The 23022-nt window shown below is 46.4% G+C and overlaps 1 protein-coding gene across 1 annotated transcript in view; it reads right to left on the bottom strand.

Moving 5' to 3' along the window:
* Positions 1 to 21132, bottom strand: part of LOC129843364 (rho guanine nucleotide exchange factor TIAM1-like) — a 127782-nt gene extending 106650 nt beyond the window's left edge. Inside the window, 5 exon segments of the mRNA XM_055912064.1 lie at positions 4466 to 4703; positions 7948 to 8169; positions 17783 to 18164; positions 19875 to 20558; positions 20765 to 21132. Coding sequence (XP_055768039.1) covers positions 4466 to 4703; positions 7948 to 8169; positions 17783 to 18164; positions 19875 to 20548 — 1516 coding nt within the window. The 5' untranslated portion in view covers positions 20549 to 20558; positions 20765 to 21132.
* Positions 21133 to 23022: the final 1890 nt, after the last annotated feature.

Raw genomic sequence — 23022 nt, 5'->3', positions numbered from 1 at the left:
AGGGTACAGTAGTAGTAGTAACAGGGTACAGTAGTAGTAGTAACATGGTATAGTAGTAGTAGTAACATGGTATAGTAGTAGTTGTAACAGGGTATAGTAGTAGTAGTAACATGTTATAGTAGTAGTAGTAGTAACAGGGTATAGTATTATAGTAGTAGTAGCAACAGGGTATAGTAGTAACAGGGTATAGTAGTAGTAGCAACAGGGAATAGTAGTAGTAGTAACAGGGTGTAGTAGTAGTAGTAGTTGTAGTAGTAACAGGGTATAGTAGTAGTAGTAGTAGTAACAGGGCATAGTAGTAGTAGTAGTAACAGGGTATAGTAGTAGTAGTAGTAGTATCAACAGGGTATAGTAGTAACAGGGCATAGTAGTAGTAGTAGTAGTAACAGGGTATAGTAGTAACAGGGTATAGTAGTAGTAGCATCAGGGAATAGTAGTAACAGGGTATAGTAGTAGTAGCAACAGGGAATAGTAGTAGTAGTAACAGGGTTTAGTAGTAGTAGTAGTAGTAGTAACAGGGTATAGTAGTAGTAGTAGTAGTAGTAACAGGGCATAGTAGTAGTAGTAGTAACAGGGTATAGTAGTAGTAGTAGTAGCAACAGGGTATAGTAGTAACAGGGTATAGTAGTAGTAGTAGTAGTAACAGGGTATAGTAGTAGTAGCAACAGGGTATAGTAGTAACAGGGTATAGTAGTAACAGGGTATAGTAGTAACATGGTATAAAAGTAGTAACCTGGTATAAAAGTAGTAACACGGTATAGTAGTAGTAGTAACAGGGTACAGTAGTAGTAGTAACATGGTATAGTAGTAGTAACATGCTATAGTAGTAGTAGTAGTAACAGGGTACAGTAGTAGTAGTAACATGGTATAGTAGTAACAGGGTATAGTAGTAGTAGCAACAGGGTATAGTAGTAACAGGGTATAGTAGTAGTAGCAACAGGGTATAGTAGTATTAGTAGTAACAGGGTATAGTAGTATTAGTAGTAACAGGGTATAGTAGTAGTAGTAACATGGTATAAAAGTAGTAACAGGGTATAGTAGTAGTATTAACAGGGTATAGTAGTAGTAGTAACATGGTATAAAAGTAGTAACATGCTATAGTAGTAGTAGTAGTAGTAGTAACAGGGTATAGTAGTAGTAGTAACAGGGTATAGTAGTAGTAGTAACATGGTATAAAAGTAGTAACAGGGTATAATAGTAGTAGTAACAGGGTATAGTAGTAACAGGGTATAGTAGTAGTAGTAACATGGTATAAAAGTAGTAACAGGGTATAGTAGTAGTAGTAACATGGTATAAAAGTAGTAACATGGTATAGTAGTAGTAGTAACAGGGTATAGTAGTAGTAGTAACAGGGTATAGTAGTAGTAGTAACATGGTATAAAAGTAGTAACAGGGTATAATAGTAGTAGTAACATGGTATAAAAGTAGTAACAGGGTATAGTAGTAGTAGTAACATGGTATAAAAGTAGTAACATGGTATAGTAGTAGTAGTAACAGGGTATAGTAGTAACAGGGTATAGTAGTAGTAGTAACAGGGTATAGTAGTAGTAGTAACAAGGTATAGTAGTAGTAGTAACATGGTATAAAAGTAGTAACAGGGTATAGTAGTAGTAGTAACAGGGTATAGTAGTAGTAGTAGTAACAGGGTGTAGTAGTAGTAGTAGTAGTAGTAGTAGTAGTAACAGGGTGTAGTAGTAGTAGTAGTAGTAACAGGGTGTAGTAGTAGTAGTAGTAGTAGTAGTAGTAGTAGTAGTAGTAACAGGGTGTAGTAGTAGTAGTAGTAGTAGTAGTAGTAGTAGTAGTAGTAGTAGTAGTAACAGGGTGTAGTAGTAGTAGTAGTAGTAGTAGTAGTAGTAGTAGTAGTAGTAACATGGTGTAGCATTAGTAGTAACAGGGTATAGTAGTAGTAACATGGTATAGTAGTAGTAGTAGTAACAGGGTGTAGTATTAGTAGTAACAGGGTGTAGTAGTAGTAACAGGGTATAGTAGTAGTAACATGGTATAGTAGTAGTAGTAGTAACAGGGTATAGTAGTAGTAACATGGTATAGTAGTAGTAGTAACAGGGTATAGTAGTAGTAACATGGTATAGTAATAGTAGTAGTAGTAACAGGGTATAGTATTAGTAGTAACAGGGTATAGTAGTAGTAACATGGTATAGTAGTAGTAGTAGTAACATGGTATAGTAATAGTAGTAGTAGTAACATGGTGTAGTATTAGTAGTAACAGGGTATAGTAGTAGTAACATGGTATAGTAATAGTAGTAGTAGTAACAGGGTATAGTATTAGTAGTAACAGGGTATAGTAGTAGTAACATGGTATAGTAGTAGTAGTAGTAGTAGTAACAGGGTATAGTATTAGTAGTAACAGGGTATAGTAGTAGTAACATGGTATAGTAGTAGTAGTAGTAGTAACAGGGTATAGTAGTAGTAGTAACAGGGTATAGTAGTAGTAACATGGTATAGTAGTAGTAGTAGTAGTAGTAACAGGGTATAGTATTAGTAGTAACAGGGTATAGTAGTAGTAACATGGTATAGTAGTAGTAGTAGTAGTAGTAACAGGGTATAGTAGTAGTAGTAACAGGGTATAGTAGTAGTAACATGGTATAGTAGTAGTAGTAGTAGTAGTAGTAGTAACAGGGTATAGTATTAGTAGTAACAGGGTTTAGTAGTAGTAACATGGTATAGTAGTAGTAGTAGTAGTAACAGGGTATAGTAGTAGTAGTAGTAACCGGGTATAGTAGTAGTAACATGGTATAGTAGTAGTAGTAGTAACAGTATTAGTAATAATAGTAATAATAATAGTAGTAGTAATAGTAATAATAATCTAAATAATAATAGCACTAATACGTCATAATAATACAACTAATAATAATAATACAAATAATAGTAATAATAGTAACAATAACAGCAATAATAATAATAATAATACTAACAATATAAATAATAATAGTACTACTACTACTAATAATAGTAATAACGGTAATAATAAGTAATAATAATAATGGTAATAATAATACTAATGATAGAAATAATAATAGTACTACTACCAATGATAATACAACTAATAGTAATAACGGTAATAATAACAATACTAATAATGGTAATACTAATATGAATAATAGTAATAATAATAGTAACAATAGTAATAAGTAGTAATAGTAGTAATTATAATAGTAATAATAATAATAATAGTAATAATAATAAGCAACAATAATAGTAACAATAATTGTAATAATAATAAGTAACAATTTACTTGATACGAGCATCATAACACTTTACGACACGGTCATAACCACGTCATAAAATGTCAACCTGTCATAATAACCTGTCATAATATCTTCATAACCTGTCATGATATGTTCATAACCTGTCATGACCCACATATGTACACAAGCATTATGACCATCATGATCATATAAGCCAGATAGGCCTATCACGTACATGCCCTTCTGTCAATCATCGGTAAAAAACATGGTGTCTTGTCCTGCTCCTGAAATCTGCTCCTGCATTCATCCCAGTCATCAGCAACAGAGCATTGGGGTAGGTACATGTCTGACATCAATGTGTGCACAATTACAATGATCATTTAATATTGTCAATTTCAGAAAACATTATATAACATACTGATGACAAGTAGGCTATGGTGTAACGGAATGTTAAGCCTTGTGTGATAGATTTTGACACTCTTATGTAGGTGTCCATAACCAGCCATAAAATAACACAATATATGCCAAGTTAAGTGTGAGATAGTAGTGTGTATAGATACAGTATATACTGTAGGGTGTATAGATACAGTAGCTGTAGTGTGTATAGATACAGTACATACTGTAGGGTGTATAGATACAGTAGCTGTAGTGTTTATAGATACAGTATATACTGTAGGGTGTATAGATACAGTAGCTGTAGTGTGTATAGATACAGTATATACTGTAGGGTGTATAGATACAGTAGCTGTAGTGTTTATAGATACAATACATACTGTAGTGTATATAGAGCCAGTAGATAGTAATGTGTATAGATACAGTATATACTGTAGGGTGTATAGATACAGTAGCTGTAGTGTTTATAGATACAGTATATACTGTAGGGTGTATAGATACAGTAGCTGTAGTGTTTATAGATACAGTATATACTGTAGGGTGTATAGATACAGTAGCTGTAGTGTTTATAGATACAGTATATACTGTAGGGTGTATAGATACAGTAGCTGTAGTGTTTATAGATACAGTATATACTGTAGGGTGTATAGATACAGTAGCTGTAGTGTTTATAGATACAGTACATACTGTAGTGTATATAGAGCCAGTAGATAGTAATGTGTATAGATACAGTATTTACTGTAGGGTGTATAGATACAGTAGCTGTAGTGTTTATAGATACAGTATATACTGTAGGGTAGGTACCTTTGAGGCAGACCCAGTAGCTGTAGTGTTTATAGATACAGTATATACTGTAGGGTAGGTACCTTTGAGGCAGACCCAGTAGCTCTTCCACTTCCTCCTGGTGGCTGACTCCACCTTCTTGTTCTTCTTGTGAACCAGGAAGTTCTTGACAGCCAGACGGCCCGCCTTCCTCACGGTTCCCTGGGCAACGCTGAGCAGGGGATCTGATTGGTAGGCTGAGCTCATGACGCTCTGTTCGTCACTCAGGGCTGACCCCGCCTCCTCCAGACTCTCTGTCTGACACGAGCTCATCTCCAACTCCTGATCATAACAACATTACATTCAAATCAATAAAACTTTATTGTCCCCGAACAAACAGCAATTTGTTTGCAGCATACACTACTGAATAACAGACTAAATGGAAACTTGGCAACAACAACTGCCCGAGTTACACCAGGAACGCACAATCCCTCCATCAGTGCTCAGACTGTCCGCAATAGGCTGAGAGAGGCTGGACTGAGGGCTTGTAGGCCTGTTGTAAGGCAAGGTCCTCACCAGACATAACCGGCAACATCACCGACATAATCGCCTATGGGCGCAAACCCACCATTGCTGGACCAGACAAGACTGGCAAAAAGTGCTCTTCACTGACGAGTCACGGTTTTATCTCACCAGGGGTGATGGTCGGATTCTCGTTTATCTTCAAAGGAATGAGCGTTACACCGAGGCCTGTACTCTGGAGCGGGATCGATTTGGAGGTGGAGGGTCCGTCATGGTCTGGGGTGGTGTGTCACAGCATCATCGGACTGAGCTTGTTGTCATTGCAAGCAATCTCAACGCTGTGTGTTACAGGGAAGACGTCCTCCTCATGTGGTACCCTTCCTGCAGGCTCATCCTGACATGACCCTCCAGCATGACAATGCCACCAGCCATACTGCTCGTTCCTTGCGTGGAATGTCAGTGTTCTGCCATGGCCAGCAAAGAGCCCGGATCTCAATCCCATTGAGCACGTCTGGGACCTATTGGATCGGAGGTTGAGAGCTAGGGTCATTCACCTCAGAAATGTCCAGGAACTTGCAGGTGCAAGTTCGCTGTGTACTACTCCCTTCACAGAACAGCGCAAACTAGCTCTAAAAAGATTAGACAGAGGAGTGGGACACCCCGGTGCACAACTGAGCAAGAGGACAAGTACATTAGAGTGTCTAGTTTGAGAAACAGACGACTCACAATTCCTCAACTGGCAGCTTCATTAAATAGTACCCGCAAAACACCAGTCTCAACGTCAACAGTGAAGAGGCGACTCCGGGATGCTGGCCTTCTAGGCGGTGAAGGGAGTAGTACACAGCGTTGTACGAGATCTTCAGTTTCTTGGCAATTTCTTGCATGGAATAGCCTTAATTTCTCAGAACAAGAATAGACTGATGAGTTTCAGAAGAAAGTCTTTGTTTCTGGCCATTTTGAGCCTGTAATCAAACCCACAAATGCTGATGCTCCAGATACTCAACTAAAGAAGGCCAGTTTTATTGCTTCTTTAAATCAGAAGAACAGTTTTCAACTGTGCTAATATAATTGAAAAATTGGATTAGCTAACACAACGTGCCATTGGAACACAGGAGTGATGGTTGCTGATAATGGGCCTCTGTACGCCTATGTAGATATTCCATTTAAAAAATCTGCCGTTTCCAGCTACAATAGTCATTTACAACATTAACAATGTCTACACTGTATTTCTGACCAATTTGATGTTAGTTTAATGGGGGAAAAAATGCTTTTCTTTCAAGAACAAGGACATTTCTAAGTGACACCAAACACCACTCCACAAATTTCTTGTTAACAAACTATAGTTTTGGCAAGTCGGTTAGGACATCTACTTTGTGCATGACATAAGTCATTTTTCCAACAATTGTTTACAGACAGATGATTTCACTTATAATTCACTGTATCACAATTCCAGGGGGTCAGAAGTTTACATACACTAAGTTGACTGTGCCTTTAAACAGCTTGGAAAATTACAGAAAAGGATCTCATGGCTTTAGAAGCTTCTGATAAGCTAATTGACATAATTTGAGTCAATTGGAGGTGTACCTGTGGATGTATTTCAAGGCATACCTTCAAACTCAGCGCATCTTTGCTTGACATCATGGGGAAATCAAAAGAAATCAGTCAAGACCTCAGAAAAAAAATTGGAGACCTCCACAAGTCTGGTTCATCCTTGGAAGAAAATTCCAAACATCTGAAGGTACCACGTTCATCTGAACAAACAATAGTATGCAGGTATAAACACCATGGGACCACGCAGCCGTCATACCGCTCAGGAAGGAGACGCGTTGTCTCCTGGAGATGAACGTACTTTGGTGCGAACAGTGCAAATCAATCCCAGAACAACAGCAAAGGACCTTGTGAAGATGCTGGAGGAAACAGGTACAAATGTATCTATATCCACAGTAAAATGAGTTCTATATAGACATAACCTGGAAGGCCGCTCAGCAAGGAAGAAGCCACTGCTCCAAAATCGCCATAAAAAAGCCAGACTGTGGTTTGCAACTGCACATGGGGACAAAGACCGTACTTTTTGGGAGAAATGTCCTCTGGTCTGATGAATCAAAAATAGAACATAATGACCATCGTTATGTTTGGAGGAAAAAGGGGGAGGCTTGCAAGCCAAAGAACACCATCCCAACCGTGAAGCACGGGGGTGGCAGCATCATGTTGTGGGGGTGCTTTGCTGCAGGTGGGACTGGTGCACTTCACAAAATAGATGAAATAATGAAGGAAAATTATGTGGATATATTAAAGCAACATCACAAGACATCAGTTAGGAAGTTAACGCTTGGTCGCAAATGGGTCTTCCAAATGAACAATGTCCCCAAGCATACTTCCAAAGTTGTGGAAAAATGGCTTAAGGACAACAAAGTCAAGGTATTGGAGTGGCCATCACAAAGCCCTGACCTCAATCCTATAGAAAATCTGTGGGCAGAACTGAAAAGGCGTGTGCGAGCAAGGAGGCCTACAAACCTAACTCAGTTACACCAGCTCTGTCAGGAGGAATGGGCCAAAATTCACCCAACTTATTGTGGGAAGCTTGTGGAAGGCTACCCAAAACGTTTGACCCAAGTTAAACAATTTAAAGGCAATGCTACCAAATACTAATTGAATGTAACTTCTGACCCACTGGGAATGTGATGACAGAAATAAAAGCTGAATTAAATAATTCTCTATTATTCTGAAATTTCACATTCTTAAAATAAAGTGGTTATCCTAACTGACCTAAGACAGGGAATTTTTACTAGGATTAAATGTCAGGAATTGTGAAAAACTGAGTTAAATGTATTAGGCTAAGGTGTATGTAAACTTCCGACTTCAACTGTATATGTGTGTGTATGTGTGTGATTGTTTGTGTGTGTTTGTATGTATGTGTGTGTATGTATATGTGTATGTGTGTGTGTATGTATATATGTGTGTGTGTGTGTATGTATATATGTATGTATATGTGTGTGTGTGTGTGTGTGTGTGTGTGTGTGTGTGTGTGTGTGTGTGGTGTGCGTGAACCAGAACCACCACCCACCTGTCTGAAGTTCTCGTAGACCCCCTGGACCCCATCACTGGGCGCTCCCCCGCTGCTGCTTCCGCTGTCGCTGCCAGCGAACAGGCTCCGCCCCGCCGCCGAGCACACGGAGAAGGACATAGACATGGTCTTATAGCGCCGGGAGTGATGCTCCGCCCCCGACGCCGTCACCCCGTCGATGCCACTGTCCTCGTACTCACTGCCCTCTCCGGCTGTCACATCCTGGAAACACACACGTACAGACACACGGGTAAGACACACACACAGGTAGAGGTGGGACGGACGGACGGACACACACACGTACAGACACACGGGTGAGATACACACACACGGGTGAGATACCTACAGTTACTGATCCTAGCCTATATTAGCCTAGCCCACAGATACTGATCCTAGCCTACCTTAGCCTAGCCTACAGATACTGATCCTAGCCTACATTAGCCTAGCCTACAGACACTGATCCTAGCCTACATTAGCCTAGCCTACAGATACTGATCCTAGCCTAACAATACTGATCCTAGCCTACCTTAGCCTAGCCTACAGATACTGCTCCTAGTCTACCTTAGCCTAGCCTACAGATACTGATCCTAGCCTAGCATACAGATACTGATCCTAGCCTACATATACTGATGCTAGCCTACCTTAGCCTAGCCTACAGATACTGATCCTAGCCTACCTTAGCCTAGCCTACAGATACTGATCCTAGCCTACATATACTGATGCTAGCCTACCTTAGCCTAGCCTACAGATACTGATCCTAGCCTACCTTAGCCTAGCCTACAGATACTGATCCTAGCCTACCTTAGCCTAGCCTACAGATACTGATCCTAGCCTACCTTAGCCTAGCCTACAGATACTGATCCTAGTCTACCTTAGCCTAGTCTACAGATACTGATCCTAGCCTAGCTACAGATACTGATCCTAGTCTACCTTAGCCTAGCCTACAGAAACTGATCCTAGTCTACCTTAGCCTAGCCTACAGATACTGATCCTAGCCTACCTTGGCCTAGCCTACAGATACTGATGCTAGCCTAGCCTACAGATACTGATCCTATACTACCTTGGCCTAGCCTACAGATACTGATGCTAGCCTAGCCTACAGAAACTGATCCTAGTCTACCTTAGCCTAGCCTAGAGATACTGATGCTAGCCTACCTTAGCCTAGCCTACAGATACTGATCCTAGCCTACCTTAGCCTAGCCTACAGATACTGATCCTAGACTACCTTAACCTAACCTACAGATACTGATCCTAGCCTATCTTAGCCTAGCCTACAAATACTGATGCTAGCCTACCTTAGCCTAGCCTACAGATACTTATCCTAGTCTACCTTAGCCTAGCCTACAGATACTGATCCTAGCCTACCTTAGCCTAGCCTACAGATACTGATCCTAGTCTACCTTAGCCTAGCCTACAGATACTGATCCTATCCTACCTTAGCCTAGCCTACAGATACTGATCCTAGCCTAGCCTACAGATACTGATCCTAGCCTACCTTAGCCTACCCTACAGATACTGATCCTAGCCTACATTAGCCTAGCCTACAGATACTGATGCTAGCCTAGCCTACATATACTGATCCTAGCCTACCTTAGCCTAGCCTACAGATACGGATCCTAGCCTACCTTAGCCTAGCCTACAGATACTGATCCTAGTCTACATTAGCCTAGCCTATAGATACTGATACTAGCCTACAGATACTGATCCTAGCCTAACGATACTGAACCTAGTCTACCTTAGCCTAGCCTACAGATACTGATCCTAGCCTATCTTAGCCTACCCTACAGATACTGATCCTAGTCTACCTTAGCCTAGCCTACAGATACTGATCCTAGCCTAGCCTACAGATACTGATCCTAGAATGCATTAGCCTAGCCAACATATACTGATCCTAGCCTACCTTAGCCTACAGATACTGATCCTAGACTACCTTAGCCTAGCCTACAGATACTGATCCTAGCCTACCTTAGCCTAGCCTATAGATACAGATCCTAGTCTACCTTAGCCTACAGATACTGATCCTAGCCTACCTTAGCCTAGCCTACAGATACTGATCCTAGTCTACCTTAGCCTAGCCTATAGATACTGATACTAGCCTAGAGATACTGATCCTAGCCTACCTTAGCCTAGCCTACAGATACTGATCCTAGTCTACCTTAGCCTAACGATACTGATCCTAGCCTACCTTAGCCTAGCCTACAGATACTGATCCTAGTCTACCTTAGCCTAGCCTACAGATACTGATCCTAGTCTACCTTAGCCTAGCCTATAGATACTGATCCTAGCCTACCTTTATCTAGCCTACAGATACTGATCCTAGCCTACCTTAGCCTACAGATACTGATCCTAGCCAACCTTAGCCTAGCCTAGAGATACTGATCCTAGCCTACAGATTTATTTATTTATTTATTTTATTTTACCGTTATTTTACCAGGTAAGTTGACTGAGAACACGTTCTCATTTGCAGCAACGACCTGGGGAGTAGTTACAGGGGAGAGGAGGGGGATGAATGAGCCAATTGTAAACTGGGGATTATTAGGTGACCATGATGGTTTGAGGGCCAGATTGGGAATTTAGCCAGGACACCGGGGTTAACACCCCTACTCTTACGATAAGTGCCATGGGATCTTTAATGACCTCAGAGAGTCAGGACACCCGTTTAACGTCCCATCCGAAAGACAGCACCCTACACAGGGCAGTGTCCCCAATCACTGCCCTGGGGCATTGGGATATTGATACTGTGTAGGGTGGGTGTATCGATATTGATCCTAGCCTACCTTAGCCTAGCCTACAGATACTGATCCTAGCCTATCTTAGCCTAGCCTACAGATACTGATCCTAGTCTACCTTAGCCTAGCCTACAGATACTGATGCTAGCCTAACCACAGCCAATAATTGTCCTGACCTAAACTGACATAGCACGATGTAATAGCCTGAAGTCTCCAGTTCTTCTGACTGGCTGACAGACTGGCTGACAGACTGCCTGACAGACTGGCTGACTGGCTGGCTGACTTGCTGACTGGCTGGCTGACTGGCTGGCTGACTGGCTGGCTGACTGGCTGGCTGACTGGCTGGCTGACTGGCTGGCTGACTGGCTGGCTGACTGGCTGGCTGAGGAATCTAAGGAAGGTTCAACCAAACTGTTATCCCACCGTCAGGTCACATGACCATATCATGCGCTTGGCAGCTCCATTCACGGGCTGCCCGCCTCACACAGCCTCGTGATGACAGCACCACCACACAGCCTCATGATGACAACACCACCACCACACAGCCTCATGAGGTCACGACCACCAGACAGCCTCATGATGACAGCACCACCACCAGACAGCCTCATGATGACAGCACCACCACCACACAGCCTCATGATGACAGCACCACCACCACCACACAGCCTCATGATGGCAGCACCACCACCAGACAGCCTCATGATGACAGCACCACCACCACCACACAGCCTCATGATGACAGCACCACTACCACCACACAGCCTCATGATGACAGCACCACCACCACCACACAGCCTCATGATGACAGCACCACCACCACCACACAGCCTCATGATGACAGCACCACCACCACCACACAGCCTCATGATGGCAGCACCACCACCACACAGCCTCATGATGACAGCACCACCACCACCACACAGCCTCATGATGACAGCACCACTACCACCACACAGCCTCATGATGACAGCACCACCACCACCACACAGCCTCATGATGACAGCACCACTACCACCACACAGCCTCATGATGACAGCACCACCTCCACCACACAGCCTCATGATGACAGCACCACTACCACCACACAGCCTCATGATGACAGCACCACCACCACACAGCCTCATGACGACAGCACCACCACCACACAGCCTCATGAAGACAGCACCACCACCAGACAGCCTCGTGACGACAGCACCACCACCACACAGCCTCGTGACGACAGCACCACCACCACACAGCCTCATGATGACAGCACCACCACCACCACACAGCCTCATGACGACAGCACCACCACCACACAGCCTCGTGATGACAGCACCACCACCACACAGCCTCGTGATGACAGCACCACCACCACACAGCCTCATGATGACAGCACCACCACCACACAGCCTCATGATGACAGCACCACTACCACACAGCCTCATGATGACAGCACCACCACCAGACAGCCTCATGATGACAGCACCACCACCACCACACAGCCTCATGATGACAGCACCATCAGCACCACACAGCCTCATGATGACAGCACCATCACCACCACACAGCCTCATGATGACAGCACCATCACCACCACACAGCCTCATGATGACAGCACCATCACCACCACACAGCCTCATGATGAAAGCACCACCACCACACAGCCTCATGATGAAAGCACCACCACCACACAGCCTCATGACATCACCACCACCACACAGCCTCATGACAGCACCACCACCACACAGCCTCATGATGAAAGCACCACCACCACACAGCCTCATGACATCACCACCACCACACAGCCTCATGATGAAAGCACCACCACCACACAGCCTCATGACATCACCACCACCACACAGCCTCATGACAGCACCACCACCACACAGCCTCATGATGACAGCACCACTACCACACAGCCTCATGATGACAGCACCACCACCACACAGCCTCATGGTGACAGCACCACCACCACACAGCCTCATGACGACAGCACCACTACCACACAGCCTCATGATGACAGCACCACCACCGCACAGCCTCATAGTGACAGCACCACCACCACACAGCCTCATAGTGACAGCACCACCACCACACAGCCTCATGAAGACAGCACCACCACCACACAGCCTCATGATGACAGCACCACTACCACACAGCCTCATGATGACAGCACCACCACCAGACAGCCTCATGATGACAGCACCACCACCACCACACAGCCTCATGATGACAGCACCATCACCACCACACAGCCTCATGATGACAGCACCATCACCACCACACAGCCTCATGATGACAGCACCATCACCACCACACAGCCTCATGATGACAGCACCATCACCACCACACAGCCTCATGATGAAAGCACCACCACCACACAGCCTCATGATGAAAGCACCACCACCACACAGCCTCATGACATCACCACCACCACACAGCCTCATGACAGCACCACCACCACACAGCCTCATGATGAAAGCACCACCACCACACAGCCTCATGACATCACCACCACCACACAGCCTCATGATGAAAGCACCACCACCACACAGCCTCATGACATCACCACCACCACACAGCCTCATGACAGCACCACCACCACACAGCCTCATGATGACAGCACCACTACCACACAGCCTCATGATGACAGCACCACCACCACACAGCCTCATGGTGACAGCACCACCACCACACAGCCTCATGACGACAGCACCACTACCACACAGCCTCATGATGACAGCACCACCACCACACAGCCTCATAGTGACAGCACCACCACCACACAGCCTCATAGTGACAGCACCACCACCACACAGCCTCATGAAGACAGCACCACCACCACACAGCCTCATGATGACAGCACCACCACCACCACCAGACAGCCTCATTAAGACAGCACCACCACCACCACACAGCCTCATGATGACAGCACCACCACCACACAGCCTCATGATGAAAGCACCACCACCACACAGCCTCATGACATCACCACCACCACACAGCCTCATGACAGCACCACCACCACACAGCCTCATGATGACAGCACCACTACCACACAGCCTCATGATGACAGCACCACCACCACACAGCCTCATGGTGACAGCACCACCACCACACAGCCTCATGACGACAGCACCACTACCACACAGCCTCATGATGACAGCACCACCACCACACAGCCTCATGATGACAGCACCACCACCACACAGCCTCATAGTGACAGCACCACCACCACACAGCCTCATAGTGACAGCACCACCACCACACAGCCTCATGAAGACAGCACCACCACCACACAGCCTCATGATGACAGCACCACCACCACCACCAGACAGCCTCATTAAGACAGCACCACCACCACCACACAGCCTCATGATGACAGCACCACCACCACACAGCCTCATGATGACAGCACCACTACCACACAGCCTCATGATGACAGCACCACCACCACACAGCCTCATGATGACAGCACCACCACCACACAGCCTCATGATGACAGCACCACCACCACACAGCCTCATGATGACAGCACCACTACCACACAGCCTCAGGATGACAGCACCACTACCACACAGCCTCATGATGACAGCACCACACACACACACATTTTACTGTTACACTGTTTCCCAGGCCCCCCTCATTATCATAAAGGACTGAGGAATTCCAAACAGGGAGTGACTTTACAACCCACCCCCCTTGCAGCCCCCCCACCCCCCTCGCAGGCCCCCCCACCCCCCAACAGGAGAACACATTTACACACGGGTGCTTTATTATCAGCTCTAGGAACAGGAGTGAAAGAGGAATATCTCTCAGACACAATGAAGAGGAAGGAGGAGAGTTCAGAGACCTAGAGAGAGAGACAGAGAGAGAGAAACAGAGAGGGAGAGACAGAGAGAGAGACAGAGAGACAGACAGAGAGACATACAGAGAGAGAGACAGAGAGAGAGACAGAGAGAGAGACGGAGAGAGAGACAGACAGAGAGAGAGAGACAAAGACACAGAGACAGAGACAGAGACAGACAGAGAGACAGACAGAGACAGAGAGACATACAGAGAGAGAGACAGAGACACAGAGACAGAGACAGACGAGACAGAAAGAGAGAGAAACAGAGTGAGTTGTTCTGATTAATATTGTTGTTGTAGTTGTTGTTAATGGTAATCCCATGTCCACTACTACTATTATTATTGCTGTTGGTCCCACCATTTATTTATATATAAATATATATATATTTTGTATATATATACATATATATTAGATTTTTTCGATATGTATACTTTGACAATGTAAGTAATAATGAACTTGCCATGTCAATAAAGTCAATTGAATTGAATTGAGAGAGAGAGAGAGAGAAACAGAGAGAGAGAAACAAAGTGCGAGAGAGACAGAGAGAGACAGAGAGACAGAGAGAGAAACAGAGAGAGAGAGAGACAGAGAGAGACAGAGAGACAGAGAGAGACAGAGAGAGAGAGAGACAAACAGAGACCGATAGAGAGAGAGAGAAACAGAGAAACAGAGAGCGAGAGAGAGAGAGAGAGAGAGAAACAGAGAGTGAGTGAGAGAGAGAGAAAGAGAGAAACAGAGACCTGACCTGGGAGGGAGGTCTGAGCTGCTGACCTCTTGCTAGTGTTGCTAGTGATGCTAGTGTTGCTCGTACTGCTCGAGCTGCTAGTGCTGCTAGTGCTGCTAGTACTGCTAGTGCTGCTAGTGCTGCTAGTGTTGCTAGTGCTGCTAGTGTTGCTAGTGCTGCTAGTGATGCTCAAGCTGCTAGTGTTGCTAGTGCTGCTAGTGCTGCTAGTGCTGCTCGAGCTGCTAGTGTTGCTAGTGCTGCTAGTGTTGCTAGTGCTGCTAGTGTTGCTAGTACTGCTAGTGCTGCTAGTACTGCTAGTGTTGCTAGTACTGCTAGTGTTGCTAGTACTGCTAGTGCTGCTAATGCTGCTAGTGCTGCTAGTACTGCTAGTCCTGCTAGTACTGCTAGTGTTGCTAGTGACAACACTGTCTGTCAGACAAACACACAGATACACACACAGACACATCGATTCACTCACAAATACACAGTGCTTACAAACAAACATTCTCAAACACACAGATACACATGCGACACAGAACAACAGATGTCAGTAAAACCAAATTATCTCATTTGTTTGTTTTTCATGTGGAGTTGATCCACATCACATTCCCTCCAGTTCTCACTAAAAACAAACACGGTCCCATATCTGTCAGGGCTGGGGGTCAGGGCTGGGGGTCAGGGCTGGGAGTCAGGGCTGGGAGTCAGGGCTGGGAGTCAGGGCTGGGGGTCAGGGCTGGGGGTCAGGGCTGGGGGTCAGGGCTGGGGTCAGGGCTGGGGGTCAGGGCTGGGGGTCAGGGCTGGGGTCCAGGGATGGGGGTCAGGGCTGGGGTCCAGGGCTGGGGTCCAGGGCTGGGGGTCAGGGCTGGGGGTCAGGGCTGGGGTCAGGGCTGGGGTCCAGGGCTGGGGTCCAGGGCTGGGGTCAGTGTTGGGGTCAGGGCTGGGAGTCAAGTCCATTCCAATCCAAGAAGCTAAGGTGAAATTAAAATTCCAAATTATCTTCAATGCTTTTCAATTAGGAACATTTGAAATTGGAGTTGGAATTTGGTTTACGTTCTGAATCGACTGAACCCCAACCCTGATAGTGTACAATCCTACCTGTGTGCTCTGTGCTATAGGATCATAATACACTGCTCAAAAAAATAAAGGGAACACTTAAACAACACAATGTAACTCCAAGTCAATCACACTTCTGTGAAATCAAACTGTCCACTTAGGAAGCAACACTGATTGACAATACATTTCACATGCTGTTGTGCAAATGGAATAGACAAAAGGTGGAAATTATAGGCAATTAGCAAGACACCCCCAATAAAGGAATGGTTCTGCAGGTGGTGACCACAGACCACTTCTCAGTTCCTATGCTTCCTGGCTGATGTTTGGTCACTTTTGAATGCTGGCGGTGCTTTCACTCTAGTGGTAGCATGAGACGGAGTCTACAACCCACACAAGTGGCTCAGGTAGTGCAGTTCATCCAGGATGGCACATCAATGCGAGCTGTGGCAAAAAGGTTTGCTGTGTCTGTCAGCGTAGTGTCCAGAGCATGGAGGCGCTACCAGGAGACAGGCCAGTACATCAGGAGACGTGGAGGAGGCCGTAGGAGGGCAACAACCCAGCATCAGGATCGCTACCTCCGCCTTTGTGCAAGGCGGTGCACTGCCAGAGCCCTGCAAAATGACCTCCAGCAGGCCACAAATGTGCATGTGTCAGCATATGGTCTCACAAGGTGTGATGTGCCATCCTGGATGAACTGCACTACCTGAGCCACTTGTGTGGGTTGTAGACTCCGTCTCACGCTACCACTAGAGTGAAAGCACCGCCAGCATTCAAAAGTGACCAAACATCAGCCAGGAAGCAAAGGAACTGAGAAATGGTCTGTGGTCACCACCTGCAGAACCATTCCTTTATTGGGGGTGTCTTGCTAATTGCCTATAATTTCCACCTTTTGTCTATTCCATTTGCACAACAGCATGTGAAATTTATTGTCAATCAGTGTTGCTTCCTAAGTGGACAGTTTGATTTCACAGAAGTGTGATTGACTTGGAGTTACATTGTGTTGTTTAAGTGTTCCCTTTATTTTTTTGAGCAGTGTATATCATATTTTACAATAATGCTGATATGTGATCAGTGTGTACTATAAACAGTGTATGACTCGTGAAAGTCTACAAACACGTTGCAGTCTTCACATTTTGCTGCCTTAAAATGAAATATTTTATTATTTATAAAAAAAATGTTTTACAGATCTACAAAGTAAAAGAAAGTTAGAACTTTAAATTAATAAAAAAATAAAACAACGAAGTTGTCTGGATTGGTGCTTCTACCAAGTATAAACTCTGAGGGGTGAAGACATAAGCAATCAATGAATCCTCATTTTGTATTTCTTAGTCATTTAGAAAATGTTCTTTAACTTTGAAAATGTGGAGCAGGTTATGTAGATCAGCAGGGGAATTGTTTCATGTAATCGCTTTTTCAGATGACATTTTAAGGCAGCAAAATGTGAAGACTGTGCAAGGGGTGTGTAGTCTTTCACTAGCGACTGTAATCCTACAGTACCTGTATGGTCTGTGCTCTGCGGCCCTGCATGGTGTTACAAGAGGCAGCCTGGTGATTGGTCAGTCCCTCAGACAGGCAGTGTGAGCGTCGACAAGGCAGAGTATACGCTCCGTACGAGTTCCCATCCTCCTCCGACGGAGACAGCATCTTATCGTCCTCTCCCTCCCGGGCGTCGCGGTTAGCGTCATGGTGCCACTTAGCATAGCGTGCCACGGGCCGGCGAGTTGGGGACTTCTGACCTCCATACAGCTGATCCAGGGAGTTGGCCCTGCCAGCAGCGTCCACGCCCTCCAGACCCTCAGGGGACACGAGACCCAGCAGGCCTTCACAATCAGGGAAGTCCCTGTCATCTGCCTCCTCCGTGTCGATGATCTCCTCTGTGCTGAAAAAGAGAGAGAATACTTGATTAATTCACACGAGATGGAAAAATTTGATTTGAACTGACAACCCTTCAGTTGCCTTTTCTTTACATTTACATGTTAGTCATTTAGCATCTCCAGAGTGACTTCCAGTTAGTACGGTAGCTAAGTGAGACAACCTCATATCACAGTCATTCTCTAACCCGGGTTCCTGGCTGAGGTCTGTCGTCTCTAACCCGGTGAGGTGTTCCTGGCTGAGGTCTGACTTCTCTAACCCGGTGAGGTGTTCCTGGCTGAGGTCTGTCTTCTCTAACCCGGTGAGGTGTTCCTGGCTGAGGTCTGACTTCTCTAACCTGGTGAGGTGTTCCTGGCTGAGGTCTGTCTTCTCTAACCCGGGTTCCTGGCTGAGGTCTGTCTTCTCTAACCTGGTGAGGTGTTCCTGGCTGAGGTCTGACTTCTCTAACCCGGTGAGGTGTTCCTGGCTGAGGTCTGTCTTCTCTAACCCGGTGAGGTGTTCCTGGCTGAGGTCTGTCTTCTCTAACCTGGTGAGGTGTTCCTGGCTGAGGTCTGACTTCTCTAACCCGGTGAGGTGTTCCTGGCTGAGGTCTGTGTTCTCTAACCTGGTGAGGTGTTCCTGGCTGAGGTCTGACTTCTCTAACCCGGTGAGGTGTTCCTGGCTGAGGTCTGTGTTCTCTAACCTGGTGAGGTGTTCCTGGCTGAGGTCTGTCTTCTCTAACCTGGTGAGGTGTCCCTGGCTGAGGTCTGTCTTCTCTAACCTGGTGAGGTGTTCCTGGCTGAGGTCTGTGTTCTCTAACCCGGTGAGGTGTCCCTGGCTGAGGTCTGTCTTCTCTAACCCGGTGAGGTGTTCCTGGCTGAGGTCTGTCTTCTCTAACCCGGTGAGGTGTTCCTGGCTGAGGTCTGTGTTCTCTAACCTGGTGAGGTGTCCCTGGCTGAGGTCTGACTTCTCTAACCTGGTGAGGTGTTCCTGGCTGAGGTCTGTCTTCTCTAACCTGGTGAGGTGTTCCTGGCTGAGGTCTGTCTTCTCTAACCTGGTGAGGTGTTCCTGGCTGAGGTCTGACAGACTGAACTCCAGACTGTCTTCTCTAACCCGGTGAGGTGTTCCTGGCTGAGGTCTGACTTCTCTAACCCGGTGAGGTGTTCCTGGCTGAGGTCTGTGTTCTCTAACCTGGTGAGGTGTTCCTGGCTGAGGTCTGTCTTCTCTAACCTGGTGAGGTGTTCCTGGCTGAGGTCTGACTTCTCTAACCTGGTGAGGTGTTCATGGCTGAGGTCTGACTTCTCTAACCTGGTGAGGTGTTCCTGGCTGAGGTCTGTGTTCTCTAACCTGGTGAGGTGTTCCTGGCTGAGGTCTGTCTTCTCTAACCTGGTGAGGTGTTCCTGGCTGAGGTCTGACTTCTCTAACCTGGTGAGGTGTTCATGGCTGAGGTCTGACTTCTCTAACCTGGTGAGGTGTTCATGGCTGAGGTCTGACTTCTCTAACCTGGTGAGGTGTTCCTGGCTGAGGTCTGACTTCTCTAACCTGGTGAGGTGTTCCTGGCTGAGGTCTGACAGACTGAACTCCAGACTGTCTTCTCTAACCTGGTGAGGTGTTCCTGGCTGAGGTCTGACTTCTCTAACCTGGTGAGGTGTTCCTGGCTGAGGTCTGACAGACTGAACTCCAGACTGTCTTCTCTAACCTGGTGAGGTGTTCCTGGCTGAGGTCTGACTTCTCTAACCTGGTGAGGTGTTCCTGGCTGAGGTCTGACAGACTGAACTCCAGACTGTCTTCTCTCCACATATCGGCTGATTTGGACCTCTTCTTCTTGAAGCTAACTCCCTCCCGGGGTTCGTGGGGTCCGTCTCTGGTCTTCTGGAGGTAGGTCCCCTCCCCAGTGTTATTGTAAAGGCCTAGACCTCTGTCCTGGGAGCACTGGGGTCTAGTCCCTGGTGTTGCTGCGTCTAACTGGGGCCCTACAGATGGGTTGTCCAGGTGGGGGCCTACAGAGGGGTTGTCCAGGTGGGGGCCTACAGAGGGGTTGTCTAGGTGGGGCCCTACAGAGGGGTTGTCTAGGTGGGTATGGAAGGAGACGGGCCGGAGGTTCATGGCCATGCGGTCCACCCAAATAGGGGAGAAGTCTGACAGGACATTGGTCTGGTTGAAGGGCTCCAGGGCGTGATCCGCTAAGGACTGTGGGATACTAGGGGTGCTGCTGGAACGCGTGGAGGTCTCAGAGTTACGGTGTTCTACTTTGCCCTGAGTGGCGTGGCGGTCGTGGGTGCAGCGGGTGGAACCGGAGCTGGACTGGTGCTTGGAGACGCGGAGGGAACGAGACATGTGTTTGCGGGACAGGTAGCCATGTTGGGTACCGTAGAAGGCATGGTCGCCGTTCTGGCTCTCCACGTTGCCCATGGTTCACAGTCTGAAACAGGAAATGCAGGTAACGTCACAGATAAACAACTAATGATGTTATACAGAGATAGAACAATGTGTGTCAAAACCACAACATTTTAATCATAGAGAATCCACAAAAGTAACACACTATTGCCCTGGATAAAATAATATAACTGACTATTATAAAAATGTTTTTACTCACTAACAACTTGGATCATGTATTAGTTAACCAACCTGAAGTCCGTCGTTGACATCACTGGCATGTTGAGTTTCACCATCAGGCTGTCTATCCAATCAGAGAGAGAGAGAGACAGAGAGCGAGAGAGAACGAGAGAGAGAGAGAGAGAGAGAGAATGGTAGATGCCGCTGTACTCCAGAGATCTGGAGGAGAGAGGAAACAGAAAGCCTGGTCATTCATTCAGTAGAACTAAATAATGCCTTAGTTTTACTACGCTGCACACGGCTACAGTAATCTTTCTGGAGGAACAACAACTGTACAAGAGGAAGGAGTCTGAGACAGGAAGGGAAGGAGTCTGAGACAGGAAGGGAAGGAGTCTGAGACAGGAAGGGAAGGAGTCTGAGACAGGAAGGGAAGGAGTCTGAGACAGGAAGGGGAGGAGTCTGAGACAGGAAGGGGAGGAGTCTGAGACAGGAAGGGGAGGAGTCTGAGACAGGAAGGGGAGGAGTCTGAGACAGGAAGGGAAGGAGTCTGAGACAGGAAGGGAAGGAGTCTGAGACAGGAAGGGAAGGAGTCTGAGACAGGAAGGGAAGGAGTCTGAGACAGGAAGGGAAGGAGTCTGAGACAGGAAGGGAAGGAGTCTGAGATAGGAAGGGAAGGAGTCTGAGACAGGAAGGGAAGGAGTCTGAGACAGGAAGGGAAGGAGTCAGACAGGAAGGGAAGGTGTCAGACAGGAAGGGAAGGAGTCAGACAGGAAGGGAAGGAGTCAGACAGGAAGGGAAGGAGTCTGAGACAGGAAGGGAAGGAGTCTGAGACAGGAAGGGAAGGAGTCTGAGACAGGAAGGGAAGGAGTCTGAGACAGGAAGGGAAGGAGTCTGAGACAGGAAGGGGAGGAGTCTGAGACAGGAAGGGGAGGAGTCTGAGACAGGAAGGGGAGGAGTCTGAGACAGGAAGGGGAGGAGTCTGAGACAGGAAGGGAAGGAGTCTGAGACAGGAAGGGAAGGAGTCTGAGACAGGAAGGGAAGGAGTCTGAGACAGGAAGGGAAGGAGTCTGAGACAGGAAGGGAAGGAGTCTGAGACAGGAAGGGAAGGAGTCTGAGACAGGAAGGGAAGGAGTCTGAGACAGGAAGGGAAGGAGTCTGAGACAGGAAGGGAAGGAGTCTGAGACAGGAAGGGAAGGAGTCTGAGACAGGAAGGGAAGGAGTCTGAGACAGGAAGGGAAGGAGTCTGAGACAGGAAGGGAAGGAGTCTGAGACAGGAAGGGAAGGAGTCTGAGACAGGAAGGGAAGGAGTCTGAGACAGGAAGGGAAGGAGTCTGAGACAGGAAGGGAAGGAGTCTGAGACAGGAAGGGAAGGAGTCTGAGACAGGAAGGGAAGGAGTCTGAGACAGGAAGGGAAGGAGTCTGAGACAGGAAGGGAAGGAGTCTGAGACAGGAAGGGAAAGCTAACACAGTCTGCCTGCTGGGAATCAATTGCAGCCATTTTGTTGTTAAAGTTCCACATATTTAATTTCCCCCAAATCGGTGAATAAGGCAGCGACTGGGAACACACCAATGATCACTGATTAGCTAACAGTTTTACTACGACCTGATAGAGCTTTACCACGACCATATGGGACATTATTCTGATCAGCTAACAGTTTTACTACGACCATATGGGACATTATTCTGATCAGCTAACAGTTTTACCACGACCATATGGGACATTATTCTGATCAGCTAACAGTTTTACTACGACCAAATGGGACATTATACTGATCAGCTAACAGTTTTACTACGACCATATGGGACATTATACTGTTACTACTGGTACTGTTTTTACTGGGCCATAAAATATGTTGAAGTGTGGTTGCCACTGGTTAAAACAACCCCTAATAAAACTCTAGGAAGTGTCACAAACAAATCTGAAACATTGTACCACACACACACAAATCCTACAGAAAATAAAACAATTATAAAATAGCCTACAACATTAGTTCTTTACACCGGGATACTCTGTGGGTGAGATGTCCCTTATTGACTAGAAACAGATTAAGTTGAGGGTATCAATCTGTCCTCTATTAGACCAGGGTTCAATAGCTCCGTGCAGGGCCCTACTCTCTGTGACCCTTTCCAGCAGAGAGAGAGAGAGAGTTTGGTCACAACACATCCTGTTTTAACAGCCTGGTCAAGCCTGGAGCTGGCCTGGAGCTGGCCTGGTCAAGCCTGTAGCTGGCCTGGAGCTGGCCTGTAGCTGGCCTGTAGCTGGCCTGGTCAAGCCTGTAGCTGGCCTGTAGCTGGCCTGTAGCTGGCCTGGAGCTGGCCTGGAGCTGGCC

Source organism: Salvelinus fontinalis, unplaced genomic scaffold (assembly GCF_029448725.1).
Source record: "Salvelinus fontinalis isolate EN_2023a unplaced genomic scaffold, ASM2944872v1 scaffold_0126, whole genome shotgun sequence".
NCBI lineage: Eukaryota > Metazoa > Chordata > Actinopteri > Salmoniformes > Salmonidae > Salvelinus > Salvelinus fontinalis.
This window is presented reverse-complemented; position numbering and strand designations above follow the sequence as displayed.